General features: G+C 39.3%; 1 protein-coding gene across 2 annotated transcripts in view; it reads right to left on the bottom strand.

Moving 5' to 3' along the window:
* zgc:153039 overlaps nt 1-21,194 on the bottom strand; it is an 83,390-nt gene that overhangs the window by 46,636 nt on the left and 15,560 nt on the right. For both annotated transcript variants that reach the window (XM_028573277.1, XM_028573276.1), the window contains one exon: nt 20,589-20,700. In XM_028573277.1, the coding sequence (XP_028429078.1) occupies nt 20,589-20,700 (112 nt within the window). The remainder of the gene's footprint in view (nt 1-20,588; nt 20,701-21,194) is intronic.

Raw genomic sequence — 21,194 nt, 5'->3', positions numbered from 1 at the left:
GAAGCAGGTGATCGCTTTCTTATTAACAATAAAACAGCGGGACAAAATTAATGATTTTAATTTGTCAACTTTAATGGACCTTGGCTCAAGCTCGTGAATAAAATCTTAAAATTCAGACCCGTGCGTGATGCTGATCGGTCTCATACCTTTACAGATGAACCGTGTCAGTTTGTCTGTTATCGCCTTTTGGCGGACAGCTGGTAAGCCCCGTGATGAGGAGAGAGGCAGAAAAGAAGTCATTCTTGCCTGTTTTAGCGGCGGTTCCTCAGACAGATTGCCTAGCTTGTCAGGGTGTAACATTGTCAGGTGTGCCCTCAGGTCGCTTTCTGCCATCTTTGATAGTATTGCGATGATGATACCGCGTGGATGTATTAGGGATTGTGATACGATTCAAAAACTTTATTGTTCATCAGATGAAACAAAATCATTTCATTTTCACATGCGTGTAGTCCAAGGGGGCGAGAAAGGCAAGATTGCATATACTTTCTTTTTAAATACATAAAAAAGCAATATTTGAATAGTAATTTTAGCATTCAAATAGTATTGATCATTTTAATATTAAAATTATATTAAAATTTATGAATTTGTTCTAACAGCCCTACTGTACACCACCTGCCGTGCAGTAAACAGCACGCCATCAAAGTTAGTGACTAGCTGGTGAAGAAAGTCACACATTCCAATAGCTGAGGAGAGTGAACATTGGATTTCCATTTGTCAGGTGGACCAAAACACCAAATGAATGCTAATGTTGCTTTGTGTCTGTTGAATGTGCAAAACAGCATTCAAACATTACATCTTAAAGGTTCCATGGCATGAAAATGTCAATTTGAAGGTTTTTTAATATTAATATGAGTTCCACCTATGGTCCCCCAGTGGCTAGAAATGGTGATAGGTGTAAACCGAGCCCTGGGTATCCTGCGCTGCCTTTGAGAAAATGAAAGCTCAGATGGGCCGATCTGGAACCTCCCCTTTCTCTGCTTTGCCCGCCCAGAGAATTTGGCCCACCCATGAGAGAGAAACATCATGGCTTTCAAACGAGCAAAGTGGCAGTTGGTCAAGGCCACACCTCCACCCTCCACCTTGCCCCCCCCTCTCTCCTCCTCAATAGCTACAGACACAGAAATGGCACATCTAAGGAAAGCTCATTGTGGGACTGGCTCTAGTGGCTGTAAAGAGACTTCAGATACAGTATTAGGGGACCACTAAGGTCTATATAAAAGCATCTAGACTTCCGGTTTGGCGTTGGTAATAGCGGCAGCGTAGAGTAACAGCTCTCCGATTAAAGTTTTAAAATACCCCCTGTCTCAGATTGGAAACATAAAAATTAGAATATTATAGGAAGGGGCTAAGATCATGACAAGAGGGAAAACAAGGAAGACTGGAAACAACACTGGAGATATGGGAGACGTCGAAAATCAGTCAGGACTAGCAACGAAGCAAACGTTAGCCAAGGACGAAGTTAACATTAGCAAAGCTAAGAGCAAAGCAGACGAGCTAGTTCTGCAGAATATGGCAACTCTGGACATTGTGCTGCAAGAGATCAGAGATTTTCGCAGTGAGAACGGGGAGAGCCTCAAAGTAATTCGGGAGGATATTTAAAAAATAGATAGCAGGATGGATGAGGCAGAGCAGCGCATAACGGAGTCAGAAGACCGGATTCAAAATATTGAAGACGCCACTTTGGAGCTTTTAGAGTTACAAAATCAGGTTGCAGCTAGTTTTGGTTTTGTGATTTGGGGAAAAATTGTTCTAGAGCTGGTTCTGTTAGGCTCATGGTTGAGTGTTTATATGGTAGCATAGGGGGTGGATTGGGGATAGTAATGAGAACAATTAGACCTAAAATATGGCTATACAAAAAAACGTAATTAAAGTGGTTTCCTATAATGTGATTGATGTTCTTAACCCAATTAAAAGAAGTAAAATTCTAAGTAAAATGAAGAAAGACAGGGCGGGGATAGTTTTCCTGCAGGAAACCCATCTGACAGAAAAAGAACATGGAAAATTAAAGAGAAATGGCTATAACCAGGTATATGCCGCTTCATATAAATCAGGTCACAGGAGAGGGGTAGCGATTTTAATATCGAATCAAATCCCATTTCAAAAGCAGTCAGTGATAAGTGATAAAGTTGGAATATATATGCACCCCCTGGATCAGATTGGTCTTTTTATAGACAAATGTTTGATTTGATGGCATCGGAGGGGGATGGGGTGTTAATTGCAGGAGGGGATTTGAACCAAAGGATGGACCCTCTATTAGATACCACAGGGAGGGGGGTAAAAAAGAATGTGATTCCAAATAAAATTAGAGATATGATGGGAGAATTAGGTATCATGGATGTATGGAGGGAATTGAATCCTACAACCAAGGACTACACTTTTTACTCCTCTCCACACAAAATATTCTCAAGAATTGATTACATCCTAATGTACAATAAAGATAGACATATGGTGGGGAATTGTGAGATAGGGGTGGCTGACTTATTTGATCATAATCCGGTTTATGCAATTTTGGCTTTGATATCTAAAAAAAGATCAACATTCTGGAGACTTAATACCAGTATATTAAAAGGAAACATTAAAGAAGAATTAGAATCGGCAATTCAAAGATATTTAGAGGAGAACGATAATGGGGAAGTGTCCCCACCAGTACTATGGGACGCATGAAAGGTGGTGTTAAGAGGGGAAATAATTGCTTATTTAAAAAAATTGAGACAACAGAACAGTTGGACCTACAGAAATTAGAACAGGAACATAAAGAAAAGCCGAATGATAAAACTTATCAGGAAATTAGGAAGAAAAAAGCAGAGATAAATGATATTTACTCAGCAGATATACAAAAAAAGTTACTGTTCACAAAACAACGGTATTATGAAACAGGAAGTAAATCAATAAAATTACTGGCATACAAGTTAAGAAAGCAGGAGGCCAGAAGTAATATATATAAGATTAGGGACTTTCACAATAAAACAATAAGGTATAAGACAGAAGACATACAAAAATGCTTTGAATTATATTATAAACAACTTTACGACCAACCATTCATTGATAATAAAACAGACATAGAAGTCTTTTTAGATACACTTTCATTACCAAAGGTAACAGAAGAACAAAATGGGAAATAAGGTCTGCGATTTCTAAACTCAAAGTGAATAAATCTCCGGGAGCAGATGGATACTCCTCAGAATGGTACAAGTTGTTCAGGGAATCATTAATCCCAGTGTTAGGAAAAACATTTAACTGGGTGTTAAAGAAAGGGGAAATACCATATTCATGGCGGGAAGCTATAATTTCGGTAATCCCTAAAGAGGGCAAGGATGAATTGGACTGTTCCAGTTATAGACCTATTAGTGTCCTGAATCAGGACTATAGACTTTTCACTGCAATATTGGCTAGGCGTATTGAAAAACTCTTACCGAGTATTATTCAGTTGGACCAGACGGGATTTATTAAAGAAAGACAAACGCAAGATAATATAAGAAGGGCCTTATATGTGTCGCAGCATATTAAAGAAAACCATACTAAAGCAATGGTTATGGGAATGGACGCGGAGAAAGCTTTTGATTCTGTCAGGTGGGATTTCCTTTACAGTGTGTTAGAAAAATTTAACTTCCATGATATAATAATTAGGACAGTAAAATCCTTGTATACTGATCCAACGGCTAGGATTAAGATTAATGGTAGTTTATCAAATTCTATTTCATTAAGGCGCGGATGTAGGCAGGGTTGTTCGGCTAGCCCCCTTCTCTTCGCAATTTTTTTGGAACCACTTAGCCAATCCATAAAACAAAAAGCACAAATACAAGGCATAGAGATAAAGGGTGGATGAGGCAGAGCGGCGTATAAACAAAAGATATTGGCCAACTGAAATCAGCAAACTACGACCCATTAATTTCCAAAATAAAAGAAGACATTACAAGGTGGAATTTGATCCCCTTTATGACTCTTACAACTAGAGTAGAGGGGGTCAAAACCAATGTTCTTCCCAGGGTGTTATATCTATTTCAGAATCTACCAGTGGAGATACTGGACAAGGAATTTATAGAATGGGATAAAATTATTTCAAGATATATCTGGCAAGGAAAACAACCTAGAATAAGATATAAAACACTACTGTCTACTACTAATTACTAACTGTCTAAGACGAAGGGGGGACTAGCTCTCCGGTGCTTAAAAAGTTATTACCAAGCAGCGCAAATAAAGCCTTTGTTGAATTTATGTAATCCCTCCTACTCTGCTAGGTGGATAGAAATTGAATTGAAAATGTCAACGGAAGCTCCAATTCAGGCATTTATTGGGGATAATAAACTCAGGCACCAATCGGAAAATATACCCAATCCTTTGATTGACATTTCACTTAAAGTGTGGTTTGAAATTGTTACAAAAAATAACTTGACACACAATAATAAGCTGTTAAGGTGGATAGGATATGATACAGAATTTTCCCCTAATAGAAGAGATAGTAGATTTAAAAATTGGGAACAAGGCCCTCATATGTTTTGGGAACTATTAGAAAATAAGAAGTGTAAAAGTTTTGAAGAAATCAAAGAACAGTTTGGTCTGGTAAATCAAGATTTTTATAGATTTTTGCAAGTGAGGCATTATTTAGAGCATGATATAAAAAAGGAAAATTTTGACGTTGAGTTAAACATAAAACTCTTTATTTCCGCATACCAAACTAAATAGGAAACTAATTTCAAAGATATATGTAGGGATAGAAATTTTAAAAGGAGATGATACACACTACATAAAACAAAAATGGGAAAAGGAGGCAAAAATAAAATTGATGGATGAAGAATGGGAAGATCTCACTCAACAAATATGGAGAGTGACATCATCCTTAACTTGGAGGGAACATGGGTGGAAAAACGTGAGATATTTTAGAACTCCAGCTCAGACAAAATATCGGGATACAAGCTGTTGGCGGGGATGTGGGGAAAAGAATGCAAATCATGTTCATATTTTCTGGAGTTGTCCTTCGATGTAGAAATATTGGATGGAACTCAAACAATGTATAGACAAGATATTACGGATTAATCTCCCTTTCAATTTTGACACATTTTATTTGGGAAGACTTAATATGCAAGGCAAAAAGAATCCGAATTGTAAAATGTTTAAAATTATGCTACTAGCAGGAAAAAAGGGAATTACTAGGAAGTGGCTAAAGGTGGATGCGCCAAGTAAGGAAAATTGGGTGGATGTGATGCATGATTTATACATTATGGAGAAACTGACGTACACTATTAGATTTGAAATGGATAGGTTTGAGAGGTTGTGGAATGGATTTTTGGAATTTATTAGGCCAATAAGATCGGAATTTGTGTAAAATAGAATACCCGGGACACTCCCCTATTTTGTTCTTGCTACCAGTATATTTTAGTTTAATCTTTTGTTATTTTTTTTCTTATTGTGGGTGGGGGGGGGGGGTGTACATTTAGTTCTGGGGGAAAAAGAAGACGTTGTAGGACAAGATAGAAAATATGTATTATATGACCAAATGTGTATTCATGTCTTGTAACATCAATAAAAAAAAAATAAATAAAAGTATCCAAAGAGCACCATGTCATGGGACCTTTAAGAGCTGAGTTGCTCCAGAAAAAGTGGCCAGAAAAAAAAATGGTTGCAGCTTTAAAGATCCCATAAAATGGTATTATTTCCATAACATGATATATTTCCTTTTTGAAACAGGATTATTTGGAACGAAACATTAGACAGTAAGGAATAGGGATGGGTAGCAATACCAAGTATTAAACGGGCTCCGGTGCTAAATTATTAAAGACCATAGTATTGATAAGATCCAAGGTTACAGGTTCTTTTAATGGCATTTTTTAACGTTTTGGTATAATTTATTATTACGCTGCAGCATCTCCTCTGCTCTGTGTCGGGGCTGAGCTCCTCCAACTACAATCGTTAATGTTAAGTGCAATAAAAACTTTGCGAGTAGTACTTTATCAATGCACCATCTGTCCGCAGTATCTCATCCACCACGTTGTTTTTTTTTAAAAATTTTAACAATGTCTTTATTGATTTTGTTTACACTACTGCTATGTTTTACACAATTGTTAAAAACAAGTAAAAACACAAAAGCTGTCTGTATGTAGTCGGTTTTGGTAAGCTTGCCACGTATCTTAAAATTTGGCACATCCTTGTAAACTTAGCTGCTGGCTTCTAGTGAAAACGTATTACGTTTCTAAGCTTAACTTATTGATACGATATGAATGAATGTTTAACTGGTAAGTTCTGGAAGTTAATTTCTGGCCTCAAGGTACTCACAGAATTTTCTTTAAAGATAATTTTTTGGGGCATTTTAGCCAGACAGGACAACTGTAGACAGGAAAGCCGCTGCATCGAAGACTGAGCCTCTGCACATGGGCGCCTGCTCTACCAGGTGAGCTACCCAGGCGCCCGATGGAATGAACTTTAATTAGTGACAGCTGATATGACCTGTCGCAGCACCTTTTGTCATTTTAACCGGCGAAAGCATCTAACAATGAGAAGCTGTTGGCTGAATGTTTTGTACACTGCTCTTTGCAAGTATGAAAGACATATTTAAAAAATTAATGGATGTAATCAAAGCAGCACAGGAGATATAGTGTTTACTATAGGTCAAGCTCCAAAACACTGGATCCTACATACAGCTTGACGTCATTCATTAGTTGTCCTATATTAAGTCTCAAGCCCAAACCGAGATAATCCTGATAAGATCACTATGACATCATCAGGGTTGTTTCTTCAACTTTTAAAAGCTCCTCCAGAGCTTCAGAAAACATTATATAGCTGTTTTCACAGGCTAGTCCTCCTCATTTAAGGTCAACAAGATATTTACATAGATCGTGTGATTGAGTACTGAGGATATTGAGTAATCAACAGAATCAAACCAAGACTTATTTCAAGGTTTCTGGTCTTAAATGAAAAACACTGCATAAGTATGCTTTGTAAAAGCCTTCATACTAACCAAAACTTAATTGAATGTATACAAATATAAAAGCTAACACCTCAGCTAAAAGGTGACAATTCTATGTCCCAATTTCCCACCATGCCAGTGGGGGAAAAACAAAGAAGAACTCTTTTGGCAAGCAGAGCCAGTGGCAAAATCCTCAGAGCACACTTCAGGAGTCTGAGTAGTAACAGCCTGAACATGCTTTACAGCCTGCATCTGGCCCGGTGTGCTTTGAATGAGCTCAGGCCTCTTAGAGACGACTGAATCGACTCCATAGCAACAAATGCACCAGCACAGAACCTTAGCCTTTACTGCTGGGATTTAATGTTGGTCTTTAGCCTTACTTCACCTTGACCTTGTAGGTACTTTTAGAGTGAAGCCACGGTACACAGGGGGTGAGGAAGAGATATACAGACACATAAAGAAACAGCGGAGGAAAAGGAAGCAAACAGAAGGTAAAAAGGGAGGCAGAGAGGGGTTGTAAGAGCCAGAGAGAGGGAGGGAGAGGAAAAGTTAAGTGCTCTCAGGGGAGAAGACTATGGTTAAGTATTATTAAATGAGATCAATAACTAACAAGGCCTCTGTGCACTGCCTGCACAGGCGCACACACACAGCCTTCTCTCCCCTCCCAACACTTCACACGTACTCTGCACATCTCAGCTTTTCCATAGCCCTGTCTTCCTATGGTACTCTTATCTTGTTTTACGGCTCAATTTTTTTCTCCAATTTTTAGCCTCTCTATTCAGTGGCAACTGGCAATTTCCAGCCACTTGTTTGTTTTACTCCATCATCTCTCCCCTAGCTTGTAACTAGGGGCTGACTGATATTTTATTTTCCGATATTCAAGGTCAAACAGCCCTCGGGAAAAGCCTGTACACCATCACGGCACAATAAAAGTACCCAGTGAAACTCAAAACGCAAACATAAGCCCCTTTCACAGATGCGCTGCAACCCTGAACTTATCGACAGTACCGAGAGCCAGAGACGTGCACAGACATTTTGGGGGGCAGATGCTCAAGCGAGAACTAATTTTTTTTCTACCGAGCACAGCTGCGGTGAGTTCTGGCTGCGGCCACCAGAGCTGATCACGGCCACAAACAAAAATGCTTGTGATTCTACCAGCACGTTTCAGAAGCGTTCAGAAGCTTCTCTCTGCTCTGCTTCGGACAACAAACACTATCGTTACCTGGCTGGCTACCAGCAATGAAGTCAGGTCAGGGAGACGTGATGTCAATTTGCGTGTGTTTACTGTGGTTTCTGTGTGAGGTAGAGGCGTGCGTGGTCTTGCAGAATTGGAACTCAAATGCAGTTGTTGAGCATTACAACACACTTGGATTTAAGAATTGATGCCATGGGCCACATAAAAAAAAAAAAAACTAAAGTAGAAAAAGAAATAGAAAAGAAAGTGTCTAGCAAAAATGTCACTTATCTAGTCAGAGGCTAAAAGTTCAGGTGCCTGAGCACCCCCTGGGGTCTATCTGTGCACGTGCCTGCCTGAGATGGTACATCGAATTCACAGATACATTCGAATTCACAGGAAGTGTTGATGAGCTTTCTCAGGCTCGCACCTAAATGGAAGAACACAAACATCCAAGGCTGAAGAAGAAAGGTTTACACGAAGATGACAAAGAAAATGTCTAACTGGTGAGACGACGAGATTTGGGAAATCATGTCGTTAAGGGCCTATGCTGAAATAGGCAGAACAAATTCAAGGAAGGGCAAGAGACTCGGTTGTTTAAGAAAGCTCCAGAACACCTACTTTGTGGCGAGATTATTTTCTCAACTGATGTTTCCGAGGTTAAGAATGAACTTTGAACCTTTAATTAATCACCATTTAGCTTTGTCTAAGTCATAAAAGGTTTGAAATATAAGACCAAAAACTGGAATTCTCATTGATCTTAGAGAATGGATAGTAAACTTCCCACCGTCTTGAGAGATTGCACTGAGCTCGGCCGGCAGTGTCCTCAGGACTGCTCTCTACTCATCAATGCTTGTGTGAACTGTTCAAAAAAGTTGAATTAAAATACAAGTTAAGTGCTTCCCAAAGATGTCAGGTGAGGTATTTAACAAATATAATGAACTGCCTCATCTTTCATGGACACCACCAAGTGCCCGCCAAGCCATTTAAAATAAAAATCAAAACCTCTGTCACCCAAATCCTTCCTTTTTCTCCTCCGTCTGTTGCTCATCAACCCTCTGCCTCTCCCTCCAATCCCAGCAGCTTTTAATTCAGACAGAACATGTTGTGGAAGACTTGGCCTGTACTACCACAATTGTTAGAGAGGGGGTCAAAATGACTGGAATCTCTGCAGTGGAGAGATAGGGGTGAATAACAAAAAGAGGGAGCGTGGCTGTGTGGATGGATGGATGAATGATAGACAAGGAGAGGAGGGAGAAAGTGAAGCCAAGAATGCTGCTGTGGGGCGATAGTGCCAAGAGAAAGGGACGGGGGAGAGAGAAAAGTAAGGAATGAGGATGAGGGGAGAAGGGATGCTGGACTTGTTGCCTTTCAATGGCTACTGTCTGGACAAGGATGAGCAGAAAGCCTGAGAATGAGAGGATATGATGTAAAGACTATGAGGATTGACAATACTCTATAGATAAAGATAGCGCATTTCAATCAGCGCCAATGGTACTTCTAAATGGGCGTGGCCTCATTTGAAAGTGTTGTGAACATCAAGTAGATGGATGAACATTATTTGTAAATGTATTTATATTTTCTTTTGCTGACATTAGATATTTACACAGCTAAAAGCTGAAAAGGATTTTGTTCCTGAGACAGAAACAGGTCTCAAACTAATTTTCTCCAGATTTGTCTGTCTGAAAAATGCCATTTTAGTTACAGAACGTCCTGGAGATATGTGGCTTGTGAAAAATGGGTCCAATATTATATAACCAAATAACTTTGGTGACTTTGGGACAAAATAGTCTGTCATGATCTGTGTTCACGTTGACTTCTCCCATTGGAATCAATACACGCAGGACCTGCTGCTAGTCTCCTAAAGAGGCGTGGCCGTGGACAAACCTATGTCAAGAAATTAATCTGAGTTGGGGTGTCTCTGTTCTAAACTGTCTCTGGTAACACACAAGGTTCCTCAATCTTTTCTGCCAAAAAGGGTTAATAACTAAAAAATGTATTATAACTAGAAGGGCACTGAAAGAGCGCAGACCTCTGCCAAATCCAAATGCCCTACATTGCATCGTTATCCAAAGTGAAAAATAATTTGTATGTTCGCCCGTGACAATACCAGTGAAAGCTGTAGTCGATGCATTTCTTTAGCCTATTATTTAGAGCCCGGGGATAGTCGCACCCAAGCCCACACCACTAGACTAAACTCGGTATTGTCATGCCTCACCCTCACATCTTTACTTTCATCTGACCCTTTTTGTCATTTAGGGGTAATTTAGGGTTATGTTCAGTTACAATTGCTATGCTTACTATAATTACAGTATAATTAAATTACAATATTTGTGCATTAAAGTGATGGTTCAGAGTAATGTCCCCCTAGGGTCCTTTGCACCATGACCTCGAGCCAAACACCCCCCCAGAAGCTTTTTTCACCTGGGTCTAACATTGGGAGAGTTAGCGTAGAGTAGCGTTATCAGTTAAATAGCTTAGCGCAGGGGCTAATGGACCCACGTTTGTATCTCGTAAGTTACCCCACTAATAATGCCCGAAATGATACCAAACGTCTACAGTAGTACATATAGGTTATGTACTCATAAAACGATGGATTGGAAAGTTTGTAAGTACACCAGAAGTTTGTGAACACTTGCCTGCTAGCTTCTGCTCTCTGCTGTTGTTGCTGCTGTCGGCAGTAAGACGAGTGCTTAGGGACGTCTACAAATTACAACACCAAAAAGAGATGCAACAAAAATATTTTTTAATTTAACTTTTTTTTTTAAAGTAAGTGTTGTAGTATAAATAGCAGGAGACAAGTAATAACTGAGATAAGTTTGGAGACATTACCTTATTTAATCATTAAATTAATAAATATTTTTGTTGTATCTCTTTTCGGTGTAGTAATTTGTAGACGGCCCTAAGCCCTCGTCTAACTGCAGGTAGCAGCAGCAGCAGCAGAAGCAACAGAGAGCAGAAGCCAGCAGGCAAGTGTTCATAAACTTCTGGTGTACTTACAAACTTTCCAATCCATCGTTTTATGAGTACATAACCTATTTGTACTAGTGTAGAAGTTTGGTATCATTTCGGGCATTATTAGTGGGTCATTTACGAGATACAAACGTGGGTCCATTAGCCCCTGCGCTAATAAGCTATTCAGCTGATAACGCTACTCTACGCTAACTCTCCCAATGTTAGACCCAGGTGAAAAAAGCTTCTGGAGGGGTGTTTGGCTCGAGGTCATGGTGCAAAGGACCCTAGGGTGAAATTACTCCGAACCGTCACTTTAATACTGTCTGTTTATATAAGGGTGTTTGTTTTATTATTGTAATATTATAAATAATTCTATTTCATTTCTTATAATGATTTCTTTATATTTTTTCTCCTATGTATATTTAATGTGTATTTGTGTTATTCTGATATGTGTACATCTTATGTAGGGTTGGGAACCGAAACTCGGTGCCAACAGGGAACCGGTGCCGAAGTAAACGGTAGTAACAAGACCGAATAAGAACGAAAGTTTCGGTGCCTCATTTCGGTGCTCGACTTTACACTACACCTGACAGCATGTAACGTTAGCCTACCTTTAGCTAGCAGCTGGATTAATCACGGTTAAAATGCTGACAGCTAACGTTAAACAGTGTAAAGTGTGACTGTATTTCACTGTGGAGGACTTCAACAGTGGGATGTAACAGTCTGCACTGCAGCGCAGTAAACAACACAGACGGTGCGTTTACTCGCAGTTGCCGTTGTCGGAATTAAACAACACAGACGGTGCGTTCACTTGCAGCTGCCGTTGTCGGAATTAAACAACACAGACGGTGCGTTCACTTGCAGCTGCCATTGTCGGAATTAAACAACACAGATTCACTTAAAACAGGTAGCCTTGTGGTGCATTCACAGTAATTGTAAAATACCCTTTTCCCATCTGGGGTTCAACAGCAATTTACTGGTGAAATAAGTTTTTGTTATTGTTATAGTTATTACATTATTATTAAATCTTTAATTTTGACCATGGCCTTAGCAATAAACAAGTCACTGACTGTTGTTTACTACACTTATTTTTTTTCTTCTTCTTTTTTTTTTAACTTTATTGAAAAGTACAGGTTCAGGTACCGGTTCAGGTACCGGTTCAGGCACCGTTTAGGCACCGGCACCGTTTTAAAAGTATCGATTTAGCACCGGAATCGAAATAAAACCAAACGATACCCAACCCTAATCTTATGTCACCATGCATACAATAACTAAAGAGTTTGATTTTGCATTTTAGTTAATTTTTTTTGACATACATTCTTTTAGGGCTGCCCCCTGAAAGTCAAACATTTGAATCATCAGTCCGAGACCCTTCAGTCGACGTTATCTTCTGCATTCTGCTTAGAAGTGGTGCATTTACAGCTCATAGCAACTTAATATGATATAGTCTGTGGCTTTTGTTTGATATCTAGTATCTAAAATGTTACCCTAAAAGTACAAACTCAGTTTAAGAATCTGGCAGTTCAATAAAGTGTTGCTTAATAGTCCATATGAAAAAAAGGAACGTGTGATGTGTTCATACTAACACTAAGTCAGTATAATAGAGGAAAGAGGGAACGGTAGTTACACTTACCAAAGTGTTGCAAATAAAACACGCCACAGAATGAATATTCATATAGAACAGCCAAGTCTAATTGCATGTCAATCACTGCTCAGGCACACACATTCATTCTCTCTTGTGGGGGGAGGGGCTTAGGAGACCATGGGCTTTAGCAGAAAGTGGGGGAGGGACTGAGAAGTTGTCGATGTTCACATTTTTTGGCTAAGTCCTGGATCTTCAAAATCCTACCTACAGCACCTTTAATTGTGTTGCTGCATTTTGTGCATCCTCATGTGTGTAGACAACTTAGAATATTAATCTGAGCCTGTCAGTGGCAAAACGAGCACTTTTGTGAAGGTAAATACAAACTGGACAATTGCCCTATTAACTTACATTGTAGCTTGTTTCGCCGCTGCCGACTGCAGCGATCTCGCTTAATACTGGACCAATGTCAAAGATTTTTGTTCCCATAAGTCCAGGTTGAAAAAAAACGGTAGTTACCCTTTAAGTTATTGAAAAAGCTTCGGAGTTCTGGGAGAAGATTCTGCGGACAGAAAGGGGCTAAAGTGAAAGAGAAGATGTTGAATTATCAAAAAAGTATGTGATTGAAAGGTAACAGGGAGTGGGGGGGGGATAAAATATAGAATAGGAAAACAGAGGAATGGAGATAGTGCGTAGGTGAAAAGACAAGAGATAAGAGACAGCAGAAATGCAGCATGTTTTTGGAGGATGGAGGAAAAAGAAAGTGCTGTGACGAAAGATGTGACTTTTCTGGAAAAGTGCGAGAAATTAGACGCAGCATGTGTGTATGGAGGGGGGTGCAGCAGAAGAGAGATGAGGGACAGAGGCACTTTGGGGGGTGGAGTGGGGTGCCAATTGCAAACACATTCACAAGGCTGCATGTCAGAGATAGCACAACAAAAGAATGCCCAGCCGATTAAAAATTATTATAATTATCAAGTCAGTAATTAATACAAAAGGTTCTATAGCGCAGGGCGGATTAGCCTACAGGTCATTGACGCACTGCACTGTGGTGAACACACACACACACACACACACACACACACACACACACACACACACACACACACACACACACACACACACACACACACACACACACACAGACACACACACGTCAATAGAGCAAAGACGCCCCCAACCCATACATACAATGAAGCAGTTAGTTAATATTCAGGCATGAAACTAACAAAATAAAAAACTGGAGCAACAGAGTGAGTCGTCATGCTCACTCTGTTGCTTTAAGTGTAGATTTAAATTCTTAATCCACACACACACACTACCAAAAGAGCTTGATAAAGTAGCGACAGGGCAATCTGTCATGGCTGGCTAGCTGGTCACATAAGGTTAATAGATTCCCCTCTGTTTCACATCCCCTCAGCCTTCATCACCATCATCAGTATCTCTCATAGCGGTATATCGCCAGCGACAATCTCATAAGTTGTACGGTTGTACAGTTGTACGGCTTTTACATCTAGATGAGCTTCATTTTATTTGCAGTACTAATAGCTGTGAAGCAGAAAATGCGCTCATGGCTGTAAAAAAAAAGACAAAAAACAAACTCAGTACTGTCAGTGCTACTTTTAAAGCTATGATGCAGAACTACAATTTGCAGAGGGTAGCAATTTATGTAAAGGTTAGTTAGTCACTCTAAATGTTCCCTTTAAAGAGAGCATGGCTGGTTGGTAAGAGAGTGTGATTGCCACCCTTTGGACAACTCCCATAACTACAGGCACTGTTGCTTTTATTTTAGAACTATCAGTGGAAACTTGTTTTAAAATGTATATTTGATCAAGCATAGAAAAGCTCAGTTGGAATAAAATATGTTACCCTGACAGCATTAGAAAACCAATTTTTTCACAATACTGCAACCTGTAGCTAAAATATCTTCCAGTCACACTTTATTTTAACCCCTTCATTTGACCTTTACAAGCAGTATATGAACAAATCATACATGTTTCGAACACACTATAATGTAATTGTTAGCAGATATGAGGACATTTTGAAGTGTTTGTATTAAAGGTCCAATATGTAATATTTGTACTGTAATAAATCCAAAAATGACACCAATGCCTCATCAGATATTAAGGAAACATGTTAAACTGAAATACAATCTTTTCTGACAACAATGCTAATGTCAGTATTTTTTCTTTTTGAAATTTACATTCCGTGACGAAATTTATGTTTATGTTTTGATCTGTGTGTTGTTATCAACGGCCCAGTTTGACAGGCAGGCCGGGTTGCCAGATATACCTGTAAAAACGTAAACCCAGCACGCTACAGCTGTAACACTAGTACAGCCATGAAAGAAGCAAACAAACGAACAGGATCAATGGAGATAGATTCTACCTGACGTAAAAAAAAGAAAACAGCATGTTTCTAACAGTTGCGTGACCAGAGACGTAACAACCCCCTGTTAAATATTGGAGATGTGTTTGAAAGATGGAGACAGCTTAGAGCCCAAAAGGATGCAGAGTTGCTAACCCTGCTAACTGCTAACGTTACCGGGAGGACCAGGCAAGCGGCCCATGGCTGTTTACAACGTGTAGTTCAGCAGCTGGAGCAGACAACGGTGAGTTATTTTAAGCCACGAGAGGGGGGCTGTAAATCGGAAAGAGAGGACTGTGAGTTTGCAGTGTGTTTAGCGATTGTTGCCGTAATTCTAAGCCAATGAAGTGTGTTCCGTCGGCAAGTTAGTGGTATTTTTAACGTTTCGTATTGTAATTCTAAGCCGAGGAAGTGTGCCTGACTGGCGTGTGGAGAGGACAGTGAGGTTGTTGTGTTTTTAGCGGTTCATACTGTCATTTTAAGCCGAAAAAGTGTCTGTCAGTTGGTTACAGAGCTCCGCGTGAGCACGGGCTTTTATGACTGTCAATATAGCCAGCATCTACCGTTAGCTACTTGGCTGTGCTGTGGAGTAATGTCTGGATATGTGAGAAAAGCGTCTAGCAACATTGTTGTTAATGCTGCGGTCTCAGCCTGGCAACCTCCGTGAACTTCGAGTCTGGGCAGGAGGGGGCGGGGGAGACGACTCTCCAGTATTTTGAATTGGTAGTGCAGTAACTATTTTAACCACTAGCTGCCAGTATTACATACAATATTACATCTTGCACCTTTAATACATTTTTTAATAATTTCTTTGTAACAATAATAATGATAACATAATAATTTAATATGAAAACGAAATAATAACGATGCATTATGCTCATTATATTTATAAATACTTAATCTTGCTCTCATGACAACTGAGCAACCTCTATCCCCTGATGAAGGCCTTGAGGTCAGGGAGGAAATAAAAGTAAAGTAAGTGGACTTTGAGCTTGAACACATACAACCATAAAACAGTTTTAAGTCCACCTGTGAATGATTTGTACATGTGTATAGACAGTAAATGCTACACATTGTAAGTTTTGTTCATGTGTGAATCATATATAATTAAATATGATTGAGGTCAATCCTTCATTCATCTGTTCATACACCTGTTCGGATGCTTGATAGAAGGTTAGGACATACATACAAAAGGGTTTACTTACACCCTTAGAAACATCCTTATATTCTAGTTAAATCACACGAGAGATTCACGAGATTCACACACAAACATATGCCTACCTACCACATCCCACAGTGATATCCCATAATAATCAGATACTGCCATCCTCACATTCACAGTCACCCTGGAGTCTTGTCTCTGGAGTGAGGGCTTCCCTGACATGTGGTGTAGTAATGCCACAACATGACAAAAGACTTTAATAGAAGCAGTCATATTTTAATCCATGATAATTTAGTTAGCCTGACTGTTTGCATAATTTAATGCCAAAAAACCTGCTTTCTGCCTGCCTGCCTGCCTGCCTGATGCTTGTGTGTCAGAGTGTGTGTTACTTAGAGTTGGCATGTACAACTGGCTGTGTGAGATAAATGTAAGATGGGTTTTTGCCTCAGGGTTTTGGTTTCCCTTCGTACTAATCACTTTTTTTTATAACAAAATCAACACATTCCTATACAGAGTAATTTTCAGAAAACGCTTTCTTTGAATAGGTATGTGATGTTGTGCGTACAATGGATGACCAAAATTTCCCTCGTTTCAAGAACAATTTGCCCTTGGTAAATGGATGTTTCTTAAATTCTTGTGCCTTGATAAATATTGGGTCTTTCTCTAATTTCCTTACAGAAAATCAATAAAGTTTTATGAGCACTTTAGGTATCGTTGGTAATATTTTTTCTTGGAGTGAGCCGACTTAATGTAGCAGAAACAGCGGTGAATGAAAATGTTTTTCCAGAAGCAGAAGATGAAATACACTGCAGCGCACTGCTTACAAACAGGTAATGCATAAAAGCTGCTATTTCCTCCATTAGAAAATGAAAGCTGGATATTAAAATAGATTGTTCACCGGTGGGACCTGTCACTGTCACTATTGGCCCACTTATCATCTCCTGAAAGTGGCTGCTGGCCAGTCAATGGAGGCATTCTTGTGAGTTAGTTGTCAAATATTGCCTGAAGACAATCAGACCATTGTGTTAATCTAGGGAAGTGAAGTAAATTCCAGCCATTACAATGCAAAGGAGAAATGATCACATTGTCAGATTGATCTACCTTATTAAAATAACTTTACTTCTTGTTTTCTCAGAGTAACCAGGATTTTAAAAAAAGTCAAAAATCACAAAGCCAGACTGCATGAGGATGAACAGATACAAGTGCACAATATGAAAATACCCCACAAGTTTTAGCGCTTCTGAGAAATGATTATACATTTTTTTCCCAGCAAGATAACACTTTTATCAGTTCAATTCTGGTCAGCCTCAATAAACCAAACGACCCCGAGCTAAGTGAAGATAAGACAGGAAGCGATATCCCGGGCATGAAACCAATAAAACAGGATTTTACGCCTTCTGTATTTCATAATCAAACAAACAATCTGTACAGCTCTAAGAAACGTGATGTTTCACTTTCCATCCTGTCCATATACAAGAATTGTTTACATGTCCTTTCTATAGTAAGTCATTAAGACACATGACCCGATTACCACAGAAGCCTTGGGTGCATTGACGCATGAGCTCTCTTTTACACATACATGCATAATGCACATGGTGTGATGTCACGTGCCGCTGCTAATATCAGTAAAACTATTTGCAGAACAGAACAAATCTCCATTGATAAAGCTGAGGGAAATTGTCTTCTACTAGCAACACACAGCACAGGCCTAGCAGGCATATCAGGCATGCAGTTTACACTCATCATGTGCCCAGATAGTATTCAGATCCAGCTGAGTTTACACTGACCTGCTACCATTTGTTTTTTTTCTGTGGGGAAACTACCCCCCCAGGCACACAACTAGAGAAGAGACTGCAGTGGCTCTTTGGCACCTCCCTTCAATGGGGGGTATGCATAATGCATTTGCATTTACAAACCTCTACATACTGTACGCCAGTGGTTTTTAAAGTTTATTTTTTATAAAATAATGTTTTCATAGAACTGAACTGTCAATTTGCACTACTACCATTTAGAATTCAACCATTTATTGACTTACTTTTTCAACTGTTTCATACTTTTAGCTAACTTTTGAAAAGATAAAAGATCTTTTAAATGTGGTAAACCCCCCCCACACACACACACAAACACACACACACACACACACAATGTGAGGGAACTTTATGGCCTTTTTATTTGGGTCATGTGAGTGGGGGCTGATTTGGCCCTGCTTCAAAACACTGACACTGCCTCAAGCCTTCATTAATAAACAAATAACATATCCAACATAAATAACATTTTCTACAAGGGAAACTACTTTAGATATCTGTAACAGATTGAAACCATATGTAAACATACACCAACATATAGAACAAGTAATATGTGTGACTCTAGGGGAAAAGATAGAGTACTGCAGAGGTGGACTCTTATCAGGGTGTATGTGTGTGGTAGGTGGACGCAGGGAGGACAGTGTGACAGGGTAAATGATGACAGTATTGATCTCTGATGCTCTTTTATAGCCCTGTCATGTCAGTTTAGCACCTTGGCAACACTCGCTTTAGCGCTACATCAATACTGAACTCTGGCACTCTGCAAAAGACAGATAGATAGAGAGGGAGAGGGAAGACAAATAAATAGAAAGAAGTGCAACATCAAGGTAAAGACTTCACCGCTCTAAGTTTGAGAGTGAAGTGAGGACACAGACACCAAAGTTATCCATGTGGCCCTGATGGATTGTTAGCTGCTTGCTAACACTTAATTAAAGGAATACTTCACAGATCTGGAGTGTCAACTAGGTTTCTATGGACATGTTGATATGTTTGGACACGTTTTTTTGCCATGACTCTTGGTTGACATTGAAGTACTTTGTATCTGTTGTAAATCCAAGCTGAGTATAAAGAACAAACTTTTCACAGCCATTTTCCAAGCCTACAGGTAGCAAGTGTTTGTTATTCAAAATAGAGATTGCGTGGAATATTCCACTAAGAGTAAAACGTTGTCAATGTTAGGCGGCAGTAGAAAACTTAGCAAATATCTTCACACATGTAGTTAGTCATGGAAAATCATGGAAAGCTAATAAGTAGACAAATTAATATGTGGTTGCTTATCAGAAAGTAGTTTAAAAAAACAAAAAACAGGCTATACACAATCTGGTAAGTCTTTTTACTTTTGATACAGCTAGCTGCCCACTATCCTTAAATATAATGTATGCTGCATTGTTAGTATATTGTAATGAATTTACTGAAGACATTGCGGTCTGTCTTTTCATCACATGCCTCTGCAAAAAAATATCCCAGTTGGAGGGCATAAAATCCAGCGTCCTAATTGGAAGAATAAGATTTAAAAATCTTTCAAGTCAAAATTCCCATCCAGAAATCCACATTTTCTCAAACTGTTTCCTGACATTTGGGTGTCTCAATCTTGCAGGATATTTAGAGCATCGATTTATTTTTATTTTTTTAAATGCAAACACAAAAATTATATTATCACACAGAGAGAGACTTATTTAATTTCAGCAAACAATTACCTTTCCTGCGCTTTATAAAAGCATTTGTTGGTATCCACATAAGCGCATAATATTTTACCTCTCATTTAGTTTTAGTCAGTTGCACTTTCTCAAATTCCCTGATCTGCTCAAGTCTGTGTGTGTTACAATGTGCCACGATCTCAGCCAATCAGAGAATTGGTGGAAAACATTTCTGATTGGCTGATTTGTCTTAGTATGTGCATACAAACAATCGTTTTTTTTGTTGTTGTTGATTTTTGAGAATGTCTGCTCTGGATTGAGACAAAAATATAATGCCACACATATCAGCTTATTGTTTTTGTGTCTGCGTCTACACAACTAGGTCTGTATTATGGTTTCTGTTGTTGAGTAATGGCTGGATTGACATTTAGCCTCTACAACTTTATAATAACGATTCATTCTGTAATCATCCAGTGTCAAAAATGGGCTTGTACTGTTTCCATTATTTTGTCCACTTTTATTCACGCGTGCTGCACTTGTTCAGATTGATTAACTGCCACCTGGTGTTGGATAACATTCACTTGGAATTGATGGTTTTGAAATCAGTCCCCTCTGATGCTCCAATTCAGTTTGGTGAAGCAGAAAATGAACCCTGTTCGCATTATCTGATAGTCACTAAGTATTGGATTTCAGCTGCGGAAAACAAAACATGCAAACCTCTATTACTACAGCACTGCGCAGTACTGGTACTCAACCCAAAGGTTTAATTACCTTGTTGGATCAGTGTGGATTAATGTTCAACTATGGGCCGTTCCACTGCTTTTTGTTTGTAGATGTAAATGATATAACTGAATGTGTTCAGTGGGTAGTATAAAACCAAGACACCACGCAAGACAGCTCAAGTTTAACCTAGTTTTTTTACCACTACGTCAAATAATATGAGTCCAAAATAAAGTGTACGCATATAAAGGACCTTTTTTTTTTTTTTACGTGTGTGTTACTGACCGGTCACAGGAGCAGGCCACCAGTACGCTGAGCAGGTTGTAGATGATGAAGGTGAAGATGACCGCTGTGATGGTGCCACGGGGGATGGCGTAGCTAGGATTCTTCAGGTCACCTGGTAGAAAGACAGGTTTACTGTGTGTCCACACAAACACACACACACTTGTTACCGGGTTAAATCGCCGTGGTAACTTATGCTGAACATGTTGGAGATTAGAGATCAACCGGTGTAAAAGCACCGCCTATTGACCAATCAATACTCGATTGATAACGGCGTCACCGTTCTTAGAATATCCGGTGGAGCTCGGTGCGCAGAGAGAGAGAGGTGCGCCAATTTTCAGTGGAGGGAATTACGTATAGGCTATTTGTCGGTTTCTTGAGCCGTGTGTTGCCAATGCATAATGGTTTGAATTATGTTTTTATATTTTTTATTTTCTCTCATGATCACTTACCACTGCCTGGGTTGCAACTGAAATAATAGGCTGAAGCAACGAGAGTTCATGGAAAGCCCAAGTGTAATTATGGTCAGATCTTGTGCTTGACTGATGGGGAAGGGATATTGATAAGCGTTGTGATTTACTCATATCAGCGTCAGCAATTTCTTTTGCC

This window comes from Perca flavescens, chromosome 3 (genome assembly GCF_004354835.1).
Source record: "Perca flavescens isolate YP-PL-M2 chromosome 3, PFLA_1.0, whole genome shotgun sequence".
Classification (NCBI taxonomy): domain Eukaryota; kingdom Metazoa; phylum Chordata; class Actinopteri; order Perciformes; family Percidae; genus Perca; species Perca flavescens.
Note: the sequence above shows the minus strand (reverse complement) of the source record. Positions and strands in the feature narration are given on the sequence as shown.